Source organism: Leucoraja erinacea, chromosome 2, assembly GCF_028641065.1.
Source record: "Leucoraja erinacea ecotype New England chromosome 2, Leri_hhj_1, whole genome shotgun sequence".
In the NCBI taxonomy this organism is placed as follows: Eukaryota; Metazoa; Chordata; class Chondrichthyes; order Rajiformes; family Rajidae; genus Leucoraja; species Leucoraja erinaceus.
In genome coordinates, this window is record NC_073378.1 from 16,454,369 (window position 1) to 16,473,147 (window position 18,779).

At 46.2% G+C, this 18,779-nt stretch overlaps 1 protein-coding gene across 3 annotated transcripts in view; it reads right to left on the reverse strand.

The window, feature by feature from the left end:
• apbb1ip (amyloid beta (A4) precursor protein-binding, family B, member 1 interacting protein) overlaps positions 1 to 18,779 on the reverse strand; it is a 168,363-nt gene that overhangs the window by 60,015 nt on the left and 89,569 nt on the right. For all 3 annotated transcript variants that reach the window (XR_008725163.1, XM_055652177.1, XM_055652165.1), the window contains exons 5-6: positions 15,194 to 15,271; positions 12,635 to 12,794 (exon numbers count right to left, since the gene is read on the reverse strand). Coding sequence is in view for 2 of the 3 variants with exons in the window: in XM_055652177.1 (XP_055508152.1) it covers positions 12,635 to 12,794; positions 15,194 to 15,271 (238 nt within the window). In the remaining variant the exon portion in view is untranslated. The remainder of the gene's footprint in view (positions 1 to 12,634; positions 12,795 to 15,193; positions 15,272 to 18,779) is intronic.

Genomic DNA, 18,779 nt, shown 5'->3' on the forward strand with positions numbered 1-18,779 from the left:
CAAATGGGTGCCGGAGTAGGCCATTCCGCCCTTCGAGCCTGCACCGCCATTCGATATGATCATGGCTGATCATCCAACTCAGTATCCCATCCCTGCCTTCTCTCCATACCCCCTGATCCCTTTAGCCACAAGGGCCACATCTAACTCCCTCTTAAATATAGCCAATGAACTGGCCTCAACTACCTTCTGTGGCAGAGAATTCCACAGATTCACAACTCTCTGTGTAAAAAATGATTTAAATCATCTTCCTCTTCTGAATCTATATTGGCTCATGTCTTTATATAGATCGTCACTGTGACTCCATTGAAAAATTAGTCCCACTATTTTACATGAAATTATAAAATGAATCTGTTGGTGCTTTAGATGCATGAGTTTGATTTTTGCCCTTTTAAACTATGGGCACTATGTTGGGCTGTTTGGTATCAGCTGACATATCCTTCGGTATCTCGTGACACTCTCTAATAATGACTTGGAAATCTTTCAAAGTCCATTAACCCTGTCTGCAGAACAGACAGAGAGCTATTTTACTTTATAAAGCATTCAAGTGTTCCATCTGTAATGCGTTGCTCGGGAGTATGGAGGAAGAATGGTTACAGACAGTTTTTAAGACAGCTGTCTAGCTGAGCCTAGGCAAAGAAAGCTATGGGTTAAGGGCTGGATGATGGGATTATTACAGATATGTGCCTACTTGTCAGTATGGATGTGCTGGGCTGTGCTGGGCTGTGCTGGGCTGTGCTGGGCTGTGCTGGGCTGAACAGCCCGTTTTCATGCTCGTATAATTCCATGACTGAGTACAAGTACATATTTCCCTGAATATAGAGTCACAGCTATATAGGGTGGTAAAGAAGGCCTTTGGTACATTGACCTTCATCAGTCACAGTATTCAACAACTAGAGGGCACAGTTTTAAGGTGAGGTGGGGGTAGAGATTTAATAGGATTCTGAGCGGCAGCTTTTTCACTCAGAGGATAGTGGGTATACGAAATGAGCTGCAGAGAAGGCAGGTACTATAATAGCATTTAAAGTCACTGGACAGAAATTTCTATGTTGTATTTTTCAATAGATCGATCAATCAAAATTGATCACCTAATAAAAGAGTGAGAGATGCTAGAGGTTGTAGTTATAGATTAAAGGTGCTATTATGGACAGACGGAGTTGATCTAGTGCATCAGATTATTACAAAGCAGAACATATTTCATATTTAATGATTGATGCGCAGGAATTTCAGGTCCTAGGTGTCTAGCTAATGGTAATGTGGTCTTAAGTCTTAAAGACTCCTCAGTTTAAATTATTTTTTATTCATGAAGAGCAGAGCAAGGATGGTACAATCAAAACATTTAAGAGAGATCTGGACCAGAAGTAGAAAGATACGGATGAAATGCTGGTAAATAGGATTAGTGTAGACTGGTAGTAACTAGTCGGCATGGATAGGATGGGTCAAGTGGCCTGTTTCTGTGCTGTTTGGCTCTCAGACTGTAACTGTTGGAGCAAAGGTTCGGTTTTCTATTGATCTGATATCACATAAAAGTATCAATTAATTCAGTAAATTAATCCAAAACAAAAATACTCTAGCAAGTACATTTACTTATGTACTCTACTGCTGTTGTTATATATAACTTAAGGCCAACCATATGATATACCCTAGAAAACAAATGGGTTCTGTTTTTATACAAACAAACAAAAAATCACGATATGGTAACCATACCTCCGTAATGAATGGCAGAAAAAGCATATGAGTGTTAAGAAAGAGGAATTATTCAAAGTGGGCAGAGAGTTGAAACTAGTTCTGCTGTTCATAGAAACAAATGTATTTAGATAAATCAGATAAATTAATTTAATCTATCGTGGGACCTCGTCTGTATATAGAGGTGACCATAAGTCAGGTGTTTGTAACCCCAAGATGGCTTCTACTTGGTTTCCTAAAGCTAACTTGATATCTGAAGAAGGGTCCAAACCCAAAACATCACCTATCCTTTCCTTTTACAGATGCTGTCTAACCTGCTGAGTTCCTCCAGAACTTCGTGTTTTACTCAAGATTCCGGCATCTGCACTTCTTGGTGTCTTCATCACACTTTCTCTTTCCGTTGTTTGAAACAGTTGGCCAGATTCCCTACAGTTGACAGTGTGCCCCAATCAAACAGTTAGCCTTGTTTACAATCTGCTGGCCAGCCCAAGAGGAACTATCTCCACATTATCTCCATCTGTGTGGATATCCATGCCCAGTCTTGACCTTTATTTTTAAGCTGTTCATTAGGGTTTACCAGAGGAAGGCACTCGTCTGTAAGGCAAATAAGGTTTTAAAAAGCAAATTGAAAAATCAGCGCACACGAGTTCCCTTCTTGTTTTTAACTGTTTCTGCAATTTGTCTGTTGGAACATTGCAACACTTATGTTGAAAGTTCCACCCTGCGTACAAAAGCCGAGGTGATGCAACTTTCCTGCTTGAATGTCAACAATGCACTAATATAAATCGAAAAACAGTTACAAAACTAATCCAAGATCTCTTTGTAAATAGTTTACTGCTCAATAACATTGACAACTAGACTAAGTGGGACCCGTTGGGTCCCAGTCACACGGGAGGCCAGGTCCACCAACGCAATATTCCACCATTCACCCGTTTCCCCAATGCAACCCGTACCCCCAATGCATTTTATTACCACTCACCCATAGCCCCTAACTGCGCAGGCGCGGCTGACGGGTTCTCGTTGTGACGCACCTGATCTCCCCTCACCCGCCCACTCCTCCTCTTGCCCTTCCCCCTCCATGCACTCACTCCATTCTCCTCCCCCCCCCCCCCCCCCCCCCCCCAACCCTCCCCCCGCCATCCACTCGCCTCATTTGGAGTACTTTGTACAGTTCTGGTCGCCATCATACAGGAAGATTGTGGAGGCTTTGGAAAGGATGCAGTAGAGGATTACCAGAATTATGCCTGCATTAACGGGTATTAGCTACATGGAGTGCTTGGACAGACTTTGTTTTCTCTGGAAAGCCAGAGGTTGAGGGGACATCATATAAGAGACCATACACACATAAAAAATTCAGAAAGGCACAGATAAGGTAGATAGTCACAATCTTTTTCCCAGAATGGAAATATCACATACTTGCATTTGATAAGGTACACATAGAAGAATAGTGGGCAAAATTAGGGCACATGGTATTGGGGGTAGAGTGCTGACATGGCTAGAAAATTGGTTAGCAGACAAGAAACAAAGAGTAGGGATTAATGGGTCCCTTTCGGAATGGCAGGCAGTGACTAGGTGGGTACAGCAAGGCTCGGTGCTGGGACCGCAGATATTTACAATATACATCAATGATTTGGATGAAAGGATTCAAAGTAACATTAGCAAATTTGCAGATGACACAAAGCTGGGTGGCAGCGTGAGCTGTGAGGAGGATGCTATGAGAATGCAGGGTGACTTGGACAGGTTGGGGGAGTGGGCAGATGCATGGCAGATTAAGTTTAATGCGGATAAATGTGAGGTTATCCACTTTGGTAGCAAAAACAGGAAGGCAGATTACTATCTAAATGGCGTCAAATTGGGAAAAGGGGAAGTACAACGGGTTCTGGGGGTCCTTGTACATCAGTCTATTAAAGTACGCATGCAGTGGAGAAAGCGAATGGCATGTTGGCCTTCATAACAAGAGTAGTCGAATATAGGAGCAAAGAGGTCCTTCTGCAGTTGTACAGAGCCCTAAAGCCCAAGCCTTTCCTGACATCCTCTGAGTGAGGAGTACATGTACAAATGTATGTAGTTTGTTTTGCTGCGCTATTCTTATAACAAATGTAAAGCAATTTGGCCAACGAGAGTTGTTTTTTAAATGTGCTATATAAATAAATGTGACTTGACTTGACTTGACTTGACTTGACTAGTGAGACCACACCTGGAGTATTGTGTGCAGTTTTGGTCCCCTAATTTGAGGAAGGACATTCTTGCTATTGAGGGAGTGCAGCGTAGGTTTACAAGGTTAATTCCCGGGATGGCGGGACTGTCATATGCAGAGAGAATGGAGCGGCTGGGCTTGTACACTCTGAAGTTTAGAAGGATGAGAGGGTATCTCATTGAAACATGTAAAATTGCTAAGGGTTTGGACATTTTAGAGGCAGGAAACATGTTCCCAATGTCGGGGGAGTCCAGAGCCAGGGGCCACAGTTTAAGAATAAGGAGTGAGCCATTTAGAACGGAGCCGAGGAAACACTTTTTCTCACAGAGTTGTGAGTCTGTGGAATTCTCTGCCTCAGAGGGCAGTGGAGGCAGGTTCTCTGGATGCTTTCAAGAGAGAGCTAGATAGGGCTCTTAAAAATAGGGGTCAGGGGATATGGGGAGAAGGCAGGAACGGGGATCTGATTGGGGATGATCAGCCATGATCACATTAAATGGCCAAATGGCCTACTCCTGCACCTATTGTCTATTGTCTATTGAGGGCATAGTTTTAAGCTGAGATGGGCAAAGTTTATGTGATGTGCGGGGCAACTCAATATCAAATGGTATCATTTCAACTAACTTACTTTGTCAACCTGCCCTCACCCCATCGGAGGTAGCCTCTTTGAATAAGCAAGTTCAGTATTCTGATAAACGCAAGGAATTATGGGATTTGCCAAAGGTCAAATGCTATAATGAAAAATCAAATGAAGTGTTGTAGATACAGTGAGTATAGTTTGGGTCTGATTTTTACTCTTTTTTCAAGCTTGTATTTGTCAGGGGGCAGATAGAGGGGGCACATGTGAGTGGGAGACCGGGGAGTGGGGTGAGACTGGACCGGCGGAGAGACATTCTCGGCAGCTGCACGCACACAGAACCGCGCCTCATCCACAGCCAGGATCGAACCCAAGTCCCTGGCGCAGCAAGCGTTGCCGAACCGCCACTGCACCGTTTCCCCCCACTCGAGTGTCCCATTCTTGCCTGGGGGTGGCCAGAGACGTCCGGACCAACGGACACCGGCTCCCAGGCCCACAGCCAGCGCAGAGAGGTGGCAACCGCAGCTCAACTCTGTTTTTCCCGCTGGGCCAACCGACAGCCCTGGACTGACGACACCAGCGGCCCCAGGCCCACAGCCAGCGCGGAGAAGAAGCGGTAACTCCAGCCCAACTCCGCTCCAACTCCAGAGGAACCCGCTCCCTGTTGGGCCTCTACGGCGACAAGTGCCAATTCGCCCACGGCCTGGCCGAGCTGTGCTCCCTCAGCCGCCACCCCAAGTACAAGACGGAGCCGCGCTGCACCTTCCACATCACCGGCTTCTGCCACTACGGTACCCGCTGCCACTTAATCTACAACCGCGAGGAGGAGCGAGGGCCTTGGCCCCACCTGCGCCAGAGCGCCAGCCTGGGCTCAGCCTCCTCCTGCCCATCGCTCGACTGGGCCGCGCTGCGGACGGCCTTCAGCCCTGACCTGGAGTTGGAGCTGGCCCGGACTCTGGGCATGAAGCTGGGCAAGGGAGGGGGTGGAGGATGCTGCTGCCGCCAGCATCAGCAGCTCCAGTGGGCGCCCGGCCTGCTAATGGCCGGCAGGAGCCCGTCCGCAGACTTTCTCACCGACCAGGACGACTCCAGCAGCAGCGGCTCCGAGTCGCCCATCTTCGAGCAGGGCCGGCGACTGCCCATCTTCAGCAGGATCTCGGTGTCAGACTGAGGGGAGGGGGGTGGAGGTAGAGAAGAGAAGTGAATCAGGGTGTTGCCTCTCCCAAGCTGGGGCTGGGTTCCATCTCCCATAGGGTGTCACCCTCCCCTCTAGATTTGTGGGGGCTGTTGTACCCGAGTATGAAAGACTGGAGGGGGCAAGGGGTGGTGGCATCTTTCCCATTGAGAGAATGTAAGTTCTCAACAGCCACTGGAATAAGTGAGAGGTGCAGCCGATGGTCACCGGCCCGCCGGGGAATGGCCCCTCTGGGAGCCGGAGCAGAGCCAGCACCTCCCCCCCCCCCCGTGCCAGCTGCAATTCCAGGGCCGCCACAGGACTGGGATGGACATGTCCGCCCTCTCCTGGACAGGGACGGGGACGGGGACGGCCCAGCAGCAACCCAACAGCGCCCGCTGCGCCAGAGAGCCAGGCCCAACCCCGACCACGGACGAAACGCAAGCCTGCACACAACGCAGCACCACCGTTGGCGAGACTGTTTATAGCTAGTGACTTATGACCTGGGCATGCGCAGTCGGAATACCGAACTCGCTTATTATCCTTCACTCCCCCAACTTATTTGTTTTTTTATTCTTTCACTTTCTCTGTACCATGTACCATGAACACTTGTTCCGTTCTCTTTCCACAATTGTTGCCTGGCCCACTGAGTGTTTACAGGATTTTTCATTTTTATTAAAAACATAATTCACATTGATCGCTATCAAAGGTCAAGCAACCAACCAAACAATACTCCTACTCGGTCATAACATTGCACCCACCTGGTACACGTTAACTTGACCTCACAATGCCTTGAAGGCCAGAAATCTGACAAATGATTACTTGAAGCCACCATGTGTTAAGAGACTGTAGGCTCTTGATTTATGGCAGCTGGTTCCTGGAACTGAACAGCAGCACGTTGTGCCTCTGGGTTCCTCTGCTGGGAAACTTAGTTTAGTTTTTTTTTAAATTTAGTTTAGAGATACAGTGTGACACAGGCCCTTCGGCCCACCGCATCCGCACCAACCAGCAATCCCCGCACACTAATACTATCCTACACTCTTGCCATAGAGGGAGACATTCTTGCCATAGAGGGAGCACAGAGAAGGTTCACCAGACTGATTCCTGGGATGTCAGGACTTCCATATGAAGAAAGACTGGATAGACTCGGCTTGTACTCGCTAGAATTTAGAAGATTGAGGGGGGATCTTATAGAAACTTACGAAATTCTTAAGGGGTTGGACAGGCTAGATGCAGGAAGATTGTTCCTGATGTTGGGGAAGTCCAGGACAAGGGGTCACAGCTTAAGGATAAAGGGGAAATCCTTTAGGACCGAGATGAGAAAAACATTTTTCACACAGAGAGTGGTGAATCTCTGGAATTCTCTGCCACAGAAGGTTGTTGGGGCCAGTTCATTGAATTTTTTAAGAGGGAGTTAGATGTGGCCCTTGTGGCTAAAGGGATCAGGGGGTATGGAGAGAAGGCAGGTACAGGATACTGAGTTGGATGATCAGCCATGATCATATTGAATGGCGGTGCAGGCTCGAAGGGCCGAATGGCCTACTCCTGCACCTATTTTCTATGTTTCTCTGTTACACACTAGTGACAATTTACAATTATACCATACCTCTACATCCTTGGGGCGTTGGAGGAAACTGAAGCACCCTGAGAAATCCCACGCAGGTCACGGGGGGAACGTACAAAATCCATACAACCAACACCCGTAATCAGGATCGAACCAGCGTCTCTGGCGATGTAAGGCAGCAACTCTACCGCTGTGCCACCGTGCCACCCTTTAGGCATCCTGCTCTAAGGAGGGAGGCTGGAGTCCTAGCATTAGATACTCTAGGCTTGCATTTGATTGCATGAAGCTGAAATAATGTGCCATTTTAAGAACCAATTTCGTCTCTTCAGTAAAGAAAAGGCTGTAAGCAAAGGAAGATGAAACTAAAAAAATAAACTTGGTTTCCCAGATGGGTACAGCCACAATTCCGTTTAATAACATAATCAAGCTTTAAGAATCATACCATACGTATACAATCAATCAATTTGTAAGGGAAATGCTGCATTTACTTTAGAAATGAATAAAGATTAGCCTTAAAAACTGACACAGAAATCGCATGGCTTAAGAGCTACACGGGCAAAATTTGCAGTCAGTGCTAAAGTAACAGTGTTTCTGCTGATCTCTGTGAAAACTCCCCACACCACCTAACAATTTCTGCGGTAATAGCTTCCCTTTTCCAACAGTTGCTGCTAAGCATCAGTTCAAGGAAATTGCTGGCATCTAACAGCTGTGATGCCACGTGACTCTAGACCCACCAACTCTGGCACACGGCATTGGGGGTTCAGTATTGATGTGGATAGATAACTGGCTGGCAAACAGGAAGCAAAGAGTAGGAGTAAACGGGTCCTTTTCACAATGGCAGGCAGTGACTAGTGGGGTACCGCAAGGCTCAGTGCTGGGACCCCAGCTATTTACAATATATATTAATGATCTGGATGAGGGAATTGAAGGCAATATCTCCAAGTTTGCGGATGACACTAAGCTGGGGGGCAGTGTTAACTGTGAGGAGGATGCTAGGAGACTGCAAGGTGACTTGGATAGGCTGGGTGAGTGGGCAAATGTTTGGCAGATGCAGTATAATGTGGATAAATGTGAGGTTATCCATTTTGGTGGCAAAAAAAACGGGAAAGCAGACTATTATCTAAATGGTGGCCGATTGGGAAAGGGGGAGATGCAGCGAGACCTGGGTGTCATGGTACACCAGTCATTGAATGTAGGCATGCAGGTGCAGCAGGCAGTGAAGAAAGCGAATGGTATGTTAGGTTTCATTGCAAAAGGATTTGAGTATAGGAACAGGGAGGTTCTACTGCAGTTGTACAGGGTCTTGGTGAGACCACACCTGGAGTATTGCGTACAGTTTTGGTCTCCAAATCTGAGGAAGGACATTATTGCCATAGAGGGAGTGCAGAGACGGTTCACCAAACTGATTCCTGGGATGTCAGGACTGTCTTATGAAGAAAGACTGGATAGACTTGGTTTATACTCTCTAGAATGTAGGAGATTGAGAGGGGATCTTATATAAACTTACAAAATTCTTAAGGGGTTGGACAGGCTAGATGCAGGAAGATTGCTCCCGATGTTGGGGAAGTCCAGGACAAGGGGTCACAGCTTAAGGATAAGGGGGAAATTCTTTAAAACCGAGATGAGAAGAACTTTTTTCACACAGAGAGTGGTGAATCTCTGGAACTCTCTGCCACAGAGGGTAGTTGAGGCCAGTTCATTGGCTATATTTAAGAGGGAGTTAGATGTGGCCCTTGTGGCTAAGGGGATCAGAGGGTATGGAGAGAAGGCACTACGGGATACTGAGTTGGATGATCAGCCATGATCATATTGAATGGCGGTGCAGGCTCGAAGGGCCGAATGGCCTACTCCTGCACCTAATTTCTATGTTTCTATGTTTCTAACTCTCTGCTGGCCCCTCAACTGAGGGCAAGAAGGAACAGGCAACCAGGAACACCAGCATTTTCATCCAAGCACACATCCCGTGAGTACAGGTGCACAACCTTTTATCCCGTGTTCCAGAAACCGAAAAGCTCCGAAAACCGGCCATTTTTTCCAGATGTCGTCTGCGCACCAAAGCTTGCGTTTGGCGCCAAACTTGACCCAAAACGACCCACGGTCAACCCAGGTCTGTACTACTGTAGCGGCTGCCTCCTCCCTGGAGACCGGGAGACGCTTAAACATCTGTAAATCATTGCTTAAATGTTAGTCAGTTAGTTTGGAGGGCTTTTATGTGAAGGGGGGTGAAGGGGTAAACTTTAATTCTTAGTCCCCTACCTGGTCGGAGAGGCGGGGAGCGGTCAATGCCTTACCGGGTCGCCGTGCAGTAAGCTCCGCAGCGCTGTGGCCGGTGGGGCTGTGGGCGACGCCGGTTGTAGCTCCGACCCCGGCAACTCTACCCCTGGCTGCGTGGTGCTCCAAATCCAGCGCGGCCCGCGGCCCGCGGCCGGACGCCCCAGCTCCGCGAATGTCGGGAGTCGGCGACGTCGCAGCGCTGGGATACCAGCGGGGTGCGGGCAATGCCTTACCGGGTTGCCGTGCGGCAAGCTCCGGAGCGCTGTGGCCGCCGACACACAACATCGCGGAGCGTCGCTGGATTTGGAGCCGCGCAGCCAGGGGTAGAGTTGCCGGGGTCGGAGCTCCAACCGGCGCCGCCCGCGGCCGGACGGAGCCCCCAGCTCCGCGGCTCCAAATCCAGCGACGCTCCGCGATGTTGTGTGTTGGCGGCCACAGCGTTCCGGAGCTTGCCGCACGGCGACCCGGTAAGGCATTGCCCGCTCCCCGCTGGTATCCCAGCGCTGCGACGCCGCCGACTCCCGACATTCCCGGAGCTGGGACGTCCGACCGCGGGCGGCGCTGGATTTGGAGCCGCGCAGCCAGGGGTAGAGTTTCCGGGGTCGGAGCTACAACCGGCGCCGCCCGCGGCCGGACGGAGCCCCCAGCTCCGCAAGGTTGGGAGTCGCCGACCAGGTAGGGGACTAAGAATTAAAGTTTCCCCCTTCACCGCGACTCCACCACCACCACATAAAATCCCTCCAAACTAACTGACTAACATTTATGCAATGATTCTCCCGGTCACCGGGGAGGAGGCAGCAGCTCCAGACTTTTCAAGCCGCCCGCGCTACCTACCTAATCTACGCTAAAAATCTTCCATTCTGAAATCCGAAAATGTCCGAAATCCGACAAGTGTCTGGTCCCAAGGCTTTCGGATAAAAGGTTGTGCACCTGTACTATAAGTAAGCACAATATTGCAGCTGCAAGATCATGTTAGAGGCTGGGTATCTTGCTGTGCGTGATTCACCTCCTGACATCTCAAAGCCTTTGCACCGCTTCGAGGGCATAATACAGGAGCACAATTAAATAATAAATAATCTGCTGGAGGATCTCAATGGTTTGAGTAGCATCTGTGGAGGGAAATGGACAGTTGATGTTTCAGCTCGGAATCCTTCATCTGCACTGAGGACGATGATGAATTGTGCTAATACGAAACATCAGGTGTTCATTTCCCTCCACAGATGCTGCTCGACTAACTGAATTCTTCCAGCTGTTTTATATTCCAGCCAGGGCCGTCTTAACGCATGGGGACACTGGGCAGTTGCCCGGGGCCCCACAAGCATGGGGGCCCCATGCTAATCTATGTATGTTGTGACTTGCTATAGGCCGCAGACCGGCGGTCGGAACTCTTAAAGTCCACACCGCGCCCGCGTCTAGAAGCTCCGCAGACCGCGGCTTCAGTATGTTATAGGCCGCAGGCTGGCAGTCGGGGCACTTCTTCTGGTGACCCTCGGCAAGGGCTCACCCGCACCGCGACGGAAAGTCCACGCCATGCACGCGGCTAGAAGCTCTGGAGCCGACTCCGGGAAAGGCCGCACCAATCCAAGCTGTTAGGCCGTGAGGGTGGGCGAAATGCAACTAGGAGGAAAGTCGCACTCCACCGAGGTAAGTGACTCAAAACGTTTCCCCCAATTCCCGCCCCCACACTAAAACACACTAAAACACACTTTTAGACATACAGTGTACTACAAACAAAATAAAAGTGGAAAGGACGAACAGCTGCTGGTGAGGCTGCCAGCTCACGGTCCACCCGTTGTTCAAATGTTTGTGTTGATTAATCTTTGCGGTACAGCATGTTTTTTAATGTTTAAACACTAATTTTGTTGGAAGTGCCAATAAATATGTTTAATTTTATCGACCATTTACCTTTTTAATACTGTGAGTGGTTGAGTGGGTAGGGGCCCCAGTGCACTGCTTTGCCCGGGGGCCTATAATGCTGTTAAGATGGTGCTGATTCCAGCAGCTGAATTTTTGTGTATGCATGATTGAATAATCTCTGCTTGCGCATGTGATTGTAACTCCAACAAGAAGCTGAATGCCGTGTTGTAAGGGTGTTGTTTCTCGACCCGAAACAACGCCCTTTCCTCCTCTCCAGAGACGATGCCTGTCCCGCTGAGTTACTCCAGCATTTTATGTCTATCTTTGGTTTAAAACAGCATCTGCAGTTTTTTCCTGCACATCATCGTTCATTTCCGTACTCGACACCATTGGTGCATCACATGTTGGAACATAGAACAGTACAGCACAGGAATTGGCACTTCAGCCCACAATGTATATGCAGAACATGATGCCAAGTTAAACTGATCTCATCTGGCTGTACATGTTCCATATCCTTCCATTCCCTCCTCTTACATGTGCCTCTTAAATGCCACTAACATATCTGCCTCCACAACCATATTGGCAATGTGTTCCAAGCCTCCACTACTCTCTGTGAAAAAAACTTGCCCTGCACATCTCCATTAAACTTTACCCCTTCAACTATGCCCTCTAATGTTGGACATTTTCATTCTGGGCAAAAGGTTTAGACGGTCTACCTTATCAAAGCCTCTCCAAATTTTACATGCAAAATTCAGATGTATCTGGCACAGACATTGTCTGTGAACCAAATAGCCTATTTCTGTGCAATTCTGTTCTATGTTCTATACTCCTGCATTTTTCTGTCAGCATCTCTTCACTGACAGAGTGATTTCCATCTTTAAGAACGACAAGGAGTTCCGGCACAGGCACTTGGAAACACTAACACCTGATGGCCCCTTCCAAGTTGCACACCATGCTGACTTAGAAATCCATCTGTTTTTCTTCCTCATTACTGGGTGCAGCTCCTGGACCTCCCTCTCTGACATCCCAGTTCTTTACCAGAAGGACTGTTGCAGCAGGGACATTTACTGCCACCTATGCTCAGGCAATTCAACGTTAGCAAAGAATGGTGCCCTGGACAGTGAGGCTTACATTTTGAAAAAAAGAAAAAATAACAAAATTAACTTTGTGTTTTCTTTGTAAAAGTACACATCTGTGACAAACAAAAGCTGCTATCTCACATAATATTACAGATGAACATCACTAGTCTTTACAAAATCAAAGACCTGGCTTTGAATGTTCTGAATGTCATTTTAAAATCGCACTTCTTACCGATCTGTAGTTCAGGATTATTTTCATACAGGCACCACTCCACGCTGCAGTTACAGTGAGACTTCTCAAATAAATTGTCCAGAATTTCTCGCACCGTCTGTCTTTCATCGACCATCAGAGTTTTACTGCTGTTGTCATTCATGAGGACCTTGACAACAAGCTGGAAGGTAAATGTGATTTTGATTGAACACGCATGAATGATCTAATATTTTCCAACAAGCATTTAGAGGACAAAATACAACATCAGCGCATTCGCTGAAATTTAATAGAAGGTTAATAAAAGATTTGATTGATGAGGAGAAACTATAATCATAATAACATAAATATTATGTTAGTAAACTCTCCTGTACTAATCACTAATCCCTTAACGTCCTCACTTTTCCAAGATATCCAAATCGGGTTATTGATGGTCATCGTGGCCTCGGTGGACCGATGGGACAATTTCCATGCTGTTTCCTGGCTGTATTTATGTTTGGGGTTATTATTGTCACATGTACCAATTAACAGTGAAACACATTGTTTTGTACACTATCCAAACAGATCAGATATACTACACATAAATAACATCGTCAAACTCAAGAACAATAAATAGAGCAAAGGGGAAGATACACAATGCAGGATATACTGTAGTTGTATACAGAATGTCGCTTTGTAGTGCATCAATACTATAGACAAAGTCCAATGTCCACTATGGGGTAGAGATGAATCGGACAGTACCCTAACTTATGGAAGGAATGTTAAGAAGCCTTATAATAAGCTGTTCCTGAGTCTGGGGTTGCACGCATTCAAGCTTCTGTACCTTCACCGGGCTGGAGCAGGGAGAATTAAACTATTTAGGGATTAACTATTGAGAGGATAACCTAAATATTGGAGATAGTCTTCTGGAGATAGTTATAAAGGTCTTCTTTATTGAAGGGTACCGGAAACATAGAAACATAGAAATTAGGTGCAGGAGTAGGCCATTCGGCCCTTCGAGCCTGCACCGCCATTCAATATGATCAAGGCTGATCATCCAACTCAGTATCCCGTACCTGCCTTCTCTCCATACCCTCTGATCCCCTTAGCCACAAGGGCCACATCTAACTCCGTCTTAAATATAGCCAATGAACTGGCCTCGACTACCCTCTGTGGCAGAGAGTTCCAGAGATTCACCACTCTCTGTGTGAAAAAAGTTCTTCTCATCTCGGTTTTAAAGGATTTCCCCCTTATCCTTAAGCTGTGACCCCTTGTCCTGGACTTCCCCAACATCGGGAGTAATCTTCCTGCATCTAGCCTGTCCAACCCCTAAAGAATTTTGTAAGTTTCTATAAGATCCCCTCTCAATCTCCTAAATTCTAGAGAGTATAAACCAAGTCTATCCAGTCTTTCTTCATAAGACAGTCCTGACATCCCAGGAATCAACTGTCCATGGGAGAACGGTGCAGAATATGTTTTCTGCTTTAAAATATAATTCTTACTCCCAATTAGAACAATCTCCATAATTGTCAGTTTGATTAGAATTGCCGAGTCCATTAGAAACCCTCTATAGGGGAAGATACAAAAATTACATTTCGAGTTCAAATTTGCACATGTGATCCAGTTCTTTAAGAGCAAAGAAATAAAAAAATCAATGGGGTTAAGTAAAATATTACATTTTTGACGTTTTTCTGTTAGATTTGGGCAGTTGTGTAAAGTTCTCTACTATTGGTATTAACTGTGATATCCTAATGATAATATGCTGCCAAATCATTCAATGGCTTTTACATTTATAGTTAAATGTTAGATTATGCCAGATTATGCAAAGTAAAATTACACCAAAGGACCATTGCTAAATTCATCAGGGATCACAGCTTAAGGATAAGGGGGAAATCCTTTAAAACTGAGATGAGAAGAACTTTTTTCACACACGGTGAATCTCTGGAACTCTCTGCTACAGAGGGTAGTCGAGGCCAGTTCATTGGCTATATTTAAGAGGGAGTTAGATGTGGCCCTTGTGGCTAAGGGGATCAGAGGGTATGGAGAGAAGGCAGGTACGTGATACTGAGTTGGATGATCAGCCATGATCATATTGAATGGCGGTGCAGGCTCGAAGGGCCGAATGGCCTACTCCTGCACCTAATTTCTATGTTTCTATGTTTCTATCCTGCACAAGGTAATCCTTATTCCATTAACTCTCAATTGTTTTTCTTGGTTGTTGAGGCTTTGGGACTGTTGCAACTAGATTCCCTCATGTAGTCAATAGTTTGTGATTAAGATTGTTGATTTGACAAGCTTCATTTGCTCAAGAAGAATTGAACAAGTGTTTGGATGGTATATCAATGATGTAACTACCCTCATCTACCTCCAAGCGCATCATACAACAAACATGGGAGGAAAGCTGCAATTTGGGGAGGTGAGTATTTAGGTGCAGCTTGCAAGGCAGCAGTGGAGTTTGACAGTGGGCTTTAAAGTCCATCCTGTGATGCTCATGAGACCATTGATGTTTAAAATCTTACAACTTGGCAGAGTGCGATTTAGTTTGACCTCCTCTAGATTGCCGACCAAATACACATTTGCCGACAATTTTGTTATTACACTGACCTTTTTAACCTTTGCTTCTTTCAGCTTTTCCAAAGCAAGTTTAATCTTGGCAGTTTTTTCCTTGGCTTTTTGTTCCTCCTGCAAAAAAAAAAGTTGATCTTATCAAAAAATCGTCTGGATTCAAAATTAATATTGCCCATTGGAAATGTTTCTTTCTGAAGTGTGTGATTCTTTTACTTGAACATATTTCTGTTCTCTGCCATTAAGACACCTAATGCCATTGTTCCCAAGACAGGCAATGGTTTCAATTCCATCTCAGAACAGTACAGCACAGGAACAAGCTTACAATGGGCTGAAGGGCCTGTTCTTCATTTTCTTCTTAATTATTATATCTTCCCCTGAGAGGGAAAAGGGCAAACCAGGAAGAACAGTCACTGTGGTAATGCATATTTCGCAGTGGACTTGAATGTCCTTTAGTGAGATGTGCAGAAGAATGATGACACATACACATGCAGCTCAAAATCATTCTTTCACCCACCAACCCTACATTACAAAGAGACAGATTATGCAATAGCCACTTTTTGGAACATGTGCACAAAGTACTACATTGCTACATTTTACCAGCATTTTTACACAGTTTTAGTAGTATAAGTCAATCAATTTCATTTAAAAATTTCTATGATGATATTTTGATAATAGACCATAATTCATTTTTATTCATTTTTAGGAACCTACAAGAAAAGAGCATTGGATAAAGACTGGAAGAAATTAGTTACAGAAATCTTTCCTCATATCTTCTTCTAAGTCTCCATTATTATAACCATATAACCATATAACAATTACAGCATGGAAACAGGCCATCTCGACCCTTCTAGTCCGTGCCGAACAAGTATTCTCCCCTAGTCCCATCTACCTGCGCTCAGACCATAACCCTCCATTCCTTTCCCGTCCATATAACTACCCAATGTATTTTTAAATGATAAAAACGAACCTGCCTCCACCACCTTCACTGGAAGCTCATTCCACGCAGCCACCACTCTCTGAGTAACGAAGTTCCCCCTCATGTTACCCCTAAACGTCTGTCCCTTAATTCTCAAGTCATGTCCCCTTGTTTGAATCTTCCCTACTCTCAGTGGGAAAAGCTTATCCACGTCAACTCTGTCTATCCCTCTCATCATTTTAAAGACCTCTATCAAGTCTCCCCCTTAAACTTCTGCGCTCCAAAGAATAAAGCCCTAACTTGTTCAACCTTTCTCTGTAACTTAGTTGCTGAAACCCAGGCAACATTCTAATAAATATCCTCTGTACTCTCTCTATTTTGTTGACATCCTTCCTATAATTAGGCGACCAATATTGTACACCATACTCCAGAATTGGCCTCACCAATGCCTTGTACAATTTTAACATTACATCCCAACTTCTATTGCCCGGAAAAGCTTCTGCAAAGCATATTGTGAAAAGTTTGATCACTGAATATGCACCAGGGATGAAACATTGTCTCATGTGAGAAATTCAAAAAAATATATAGCCTAAACCTGCCAGTCCTAGACTCTCCCACTAGTAGAAACATCCTCTCCAAATCCACTCTATCCAGACCTTTCATTATTCGGTGAGTTTCTACGAGGTGTCCCCTCATCCTTCTAAATTCCAGCGATTAGAGGCCCAGTGCTGTCAAACGCTCATCATATGTTAACCTACTGATTCCTGGGATTATTCTTGTAAGCCTTCTCTGTCCAAGTCACCCTGCATTCTCATAGCATCCTCCTCACAGTTCACACTGCCACCCAGCTTTGTGTCATCTGCAAATTTGCTAATGTTACTTTGAAGGGTCATCTAAATCTTTGATGTATATTGTAAATAGCTGTGGTCCCAGCACCGAGCCTTGTGGTACCCCACTAGTCACTGCCTGCCATTCTGAAAGGAACCCATTAATCCCTACTCTTTGTTTCTTCTGCCAACCGATTTTCTATCCATGTCAGCACTCTACCCCCAATACCATGTACTCTAATTTTGCCCACTAACCTCCTATGTGGGACCTTATCAAATACTTTCTGAAAGTCCAGGTACACTAAATCCACTGGCTCTCCCTTGTCCATTTACCAAGTTACATCCTCAAATAATTCGAGAAGCTCAAGGGCTGGTCCCACCAGCATGCGACTGCATGCGGCGAGCACGACCTAACGTGGTGGCTTGAGCCATACGGCCTCGCGGGGCCGGTCCCACTTCGATCGCCAGAGCCGTATGGAGTTGTGCGGGGCTGGTCCCGACATCGCGCGGGGCTCCGAAAAACTGACACTGTCCAAAAATCCCGCGTGGCAACGGCCTGTTGGCCCGCAGCCGCATTGAGGCCGTACGCTGCGACTTGACGCCGTATGCAGCGTCTGGATGCCGTACGCAGCGTCTGGACGCCGTATGCAGTGTCTTGACAGCGTACGCCTAGCGTGTGGCATTGCGCGATGACGTAACCGCCCAATGCCGTGCGACGTCCAAATTCAGTCAGTTCACCTCCTGCCCAGCTGATTGGTGAGTATGATGTCGGGACCAGCCCCGCACAATTCCAGACGGCTCCGCGGTTAGAAGTGGGACCGGCCCCGCGAGGCCGTACGCCTCAAGCCACCACGTTTGGTTGCGCTCGCCGCATGCAGTCGCATGCTGGTGGAACAGGCCCTTTAGTCAAGCATGATTTCCCCTTCGTAAATCCATGCTGACTCGGACCGATCCTGTTACCGCTATCCAAATGTGCTGCTATTTCATCTTTTCTAATTGACTCCAGCATCTTCCCCACCACCGATGTCCTAACCCTCCAGCTTTAATATTTCTGTAAAAATAGAACACCATGCTGACTCTGGAGCTGTGCAATGCATAAGAAACTCGACCACAAAGAACAATCTTGCAATATAACTCTGGCGCATGCGGTCAAGTGTTTTTGCAAAATTGCTGATTTGGATTCTAGCATAAACCTTAAAGTCTTGAAACTCTGTTGCAGACCCACTGATTTTTAAACAATGTGCAATAGTTTTCAATTGCAAAATCAATTGTGCGATTTGATCTGATCTTGTGTGTGTGTGTGTGATGTGATATTGTGTTGGCCTTACAGATAACATTGCAGCAATTGACATTTTGATTGCAATATCTCTGAAGAAACTGTTGGAAGAAGGGGTCTTTTCAGTTATGTTAAAAGACAGCAGTTCCCTGCAGAAGTTCATCATGAATGATTATCACTGAAGCCTCTACAATGTGCCAAGTGCGTTTAACCTTGCACCTGCTATCTTTGGAGATAGTGGTGGGTTGATTATTCTGATAATACTTCAAGGGCATGATGTTTAGAGCCAAAGGTTCATAGAGCATGGAAACAATCTGTGCTGCATGACTCTATGAGTCTATGATTACTTGTCTCTAATGTTTGTAAGAGATTCCCACCAGAGTGGGTTCCTATTCAGCATCATTTTTATCATGCGTACTATTGTGCTAAACTAAATGTAAAAATAAAAAAAACTTTTGAAGGCGTTGTCGGACTCATGGCTGGAGGTACTGCTCTGGACCACTTTAAACTTGGCAGTGTTAGAGGCTGCTCTGCATGGATGTGGTCTTCATTCCATTGACAGTTGATCGACCATGTATATTAAAGATTGTTTATCTACACAGA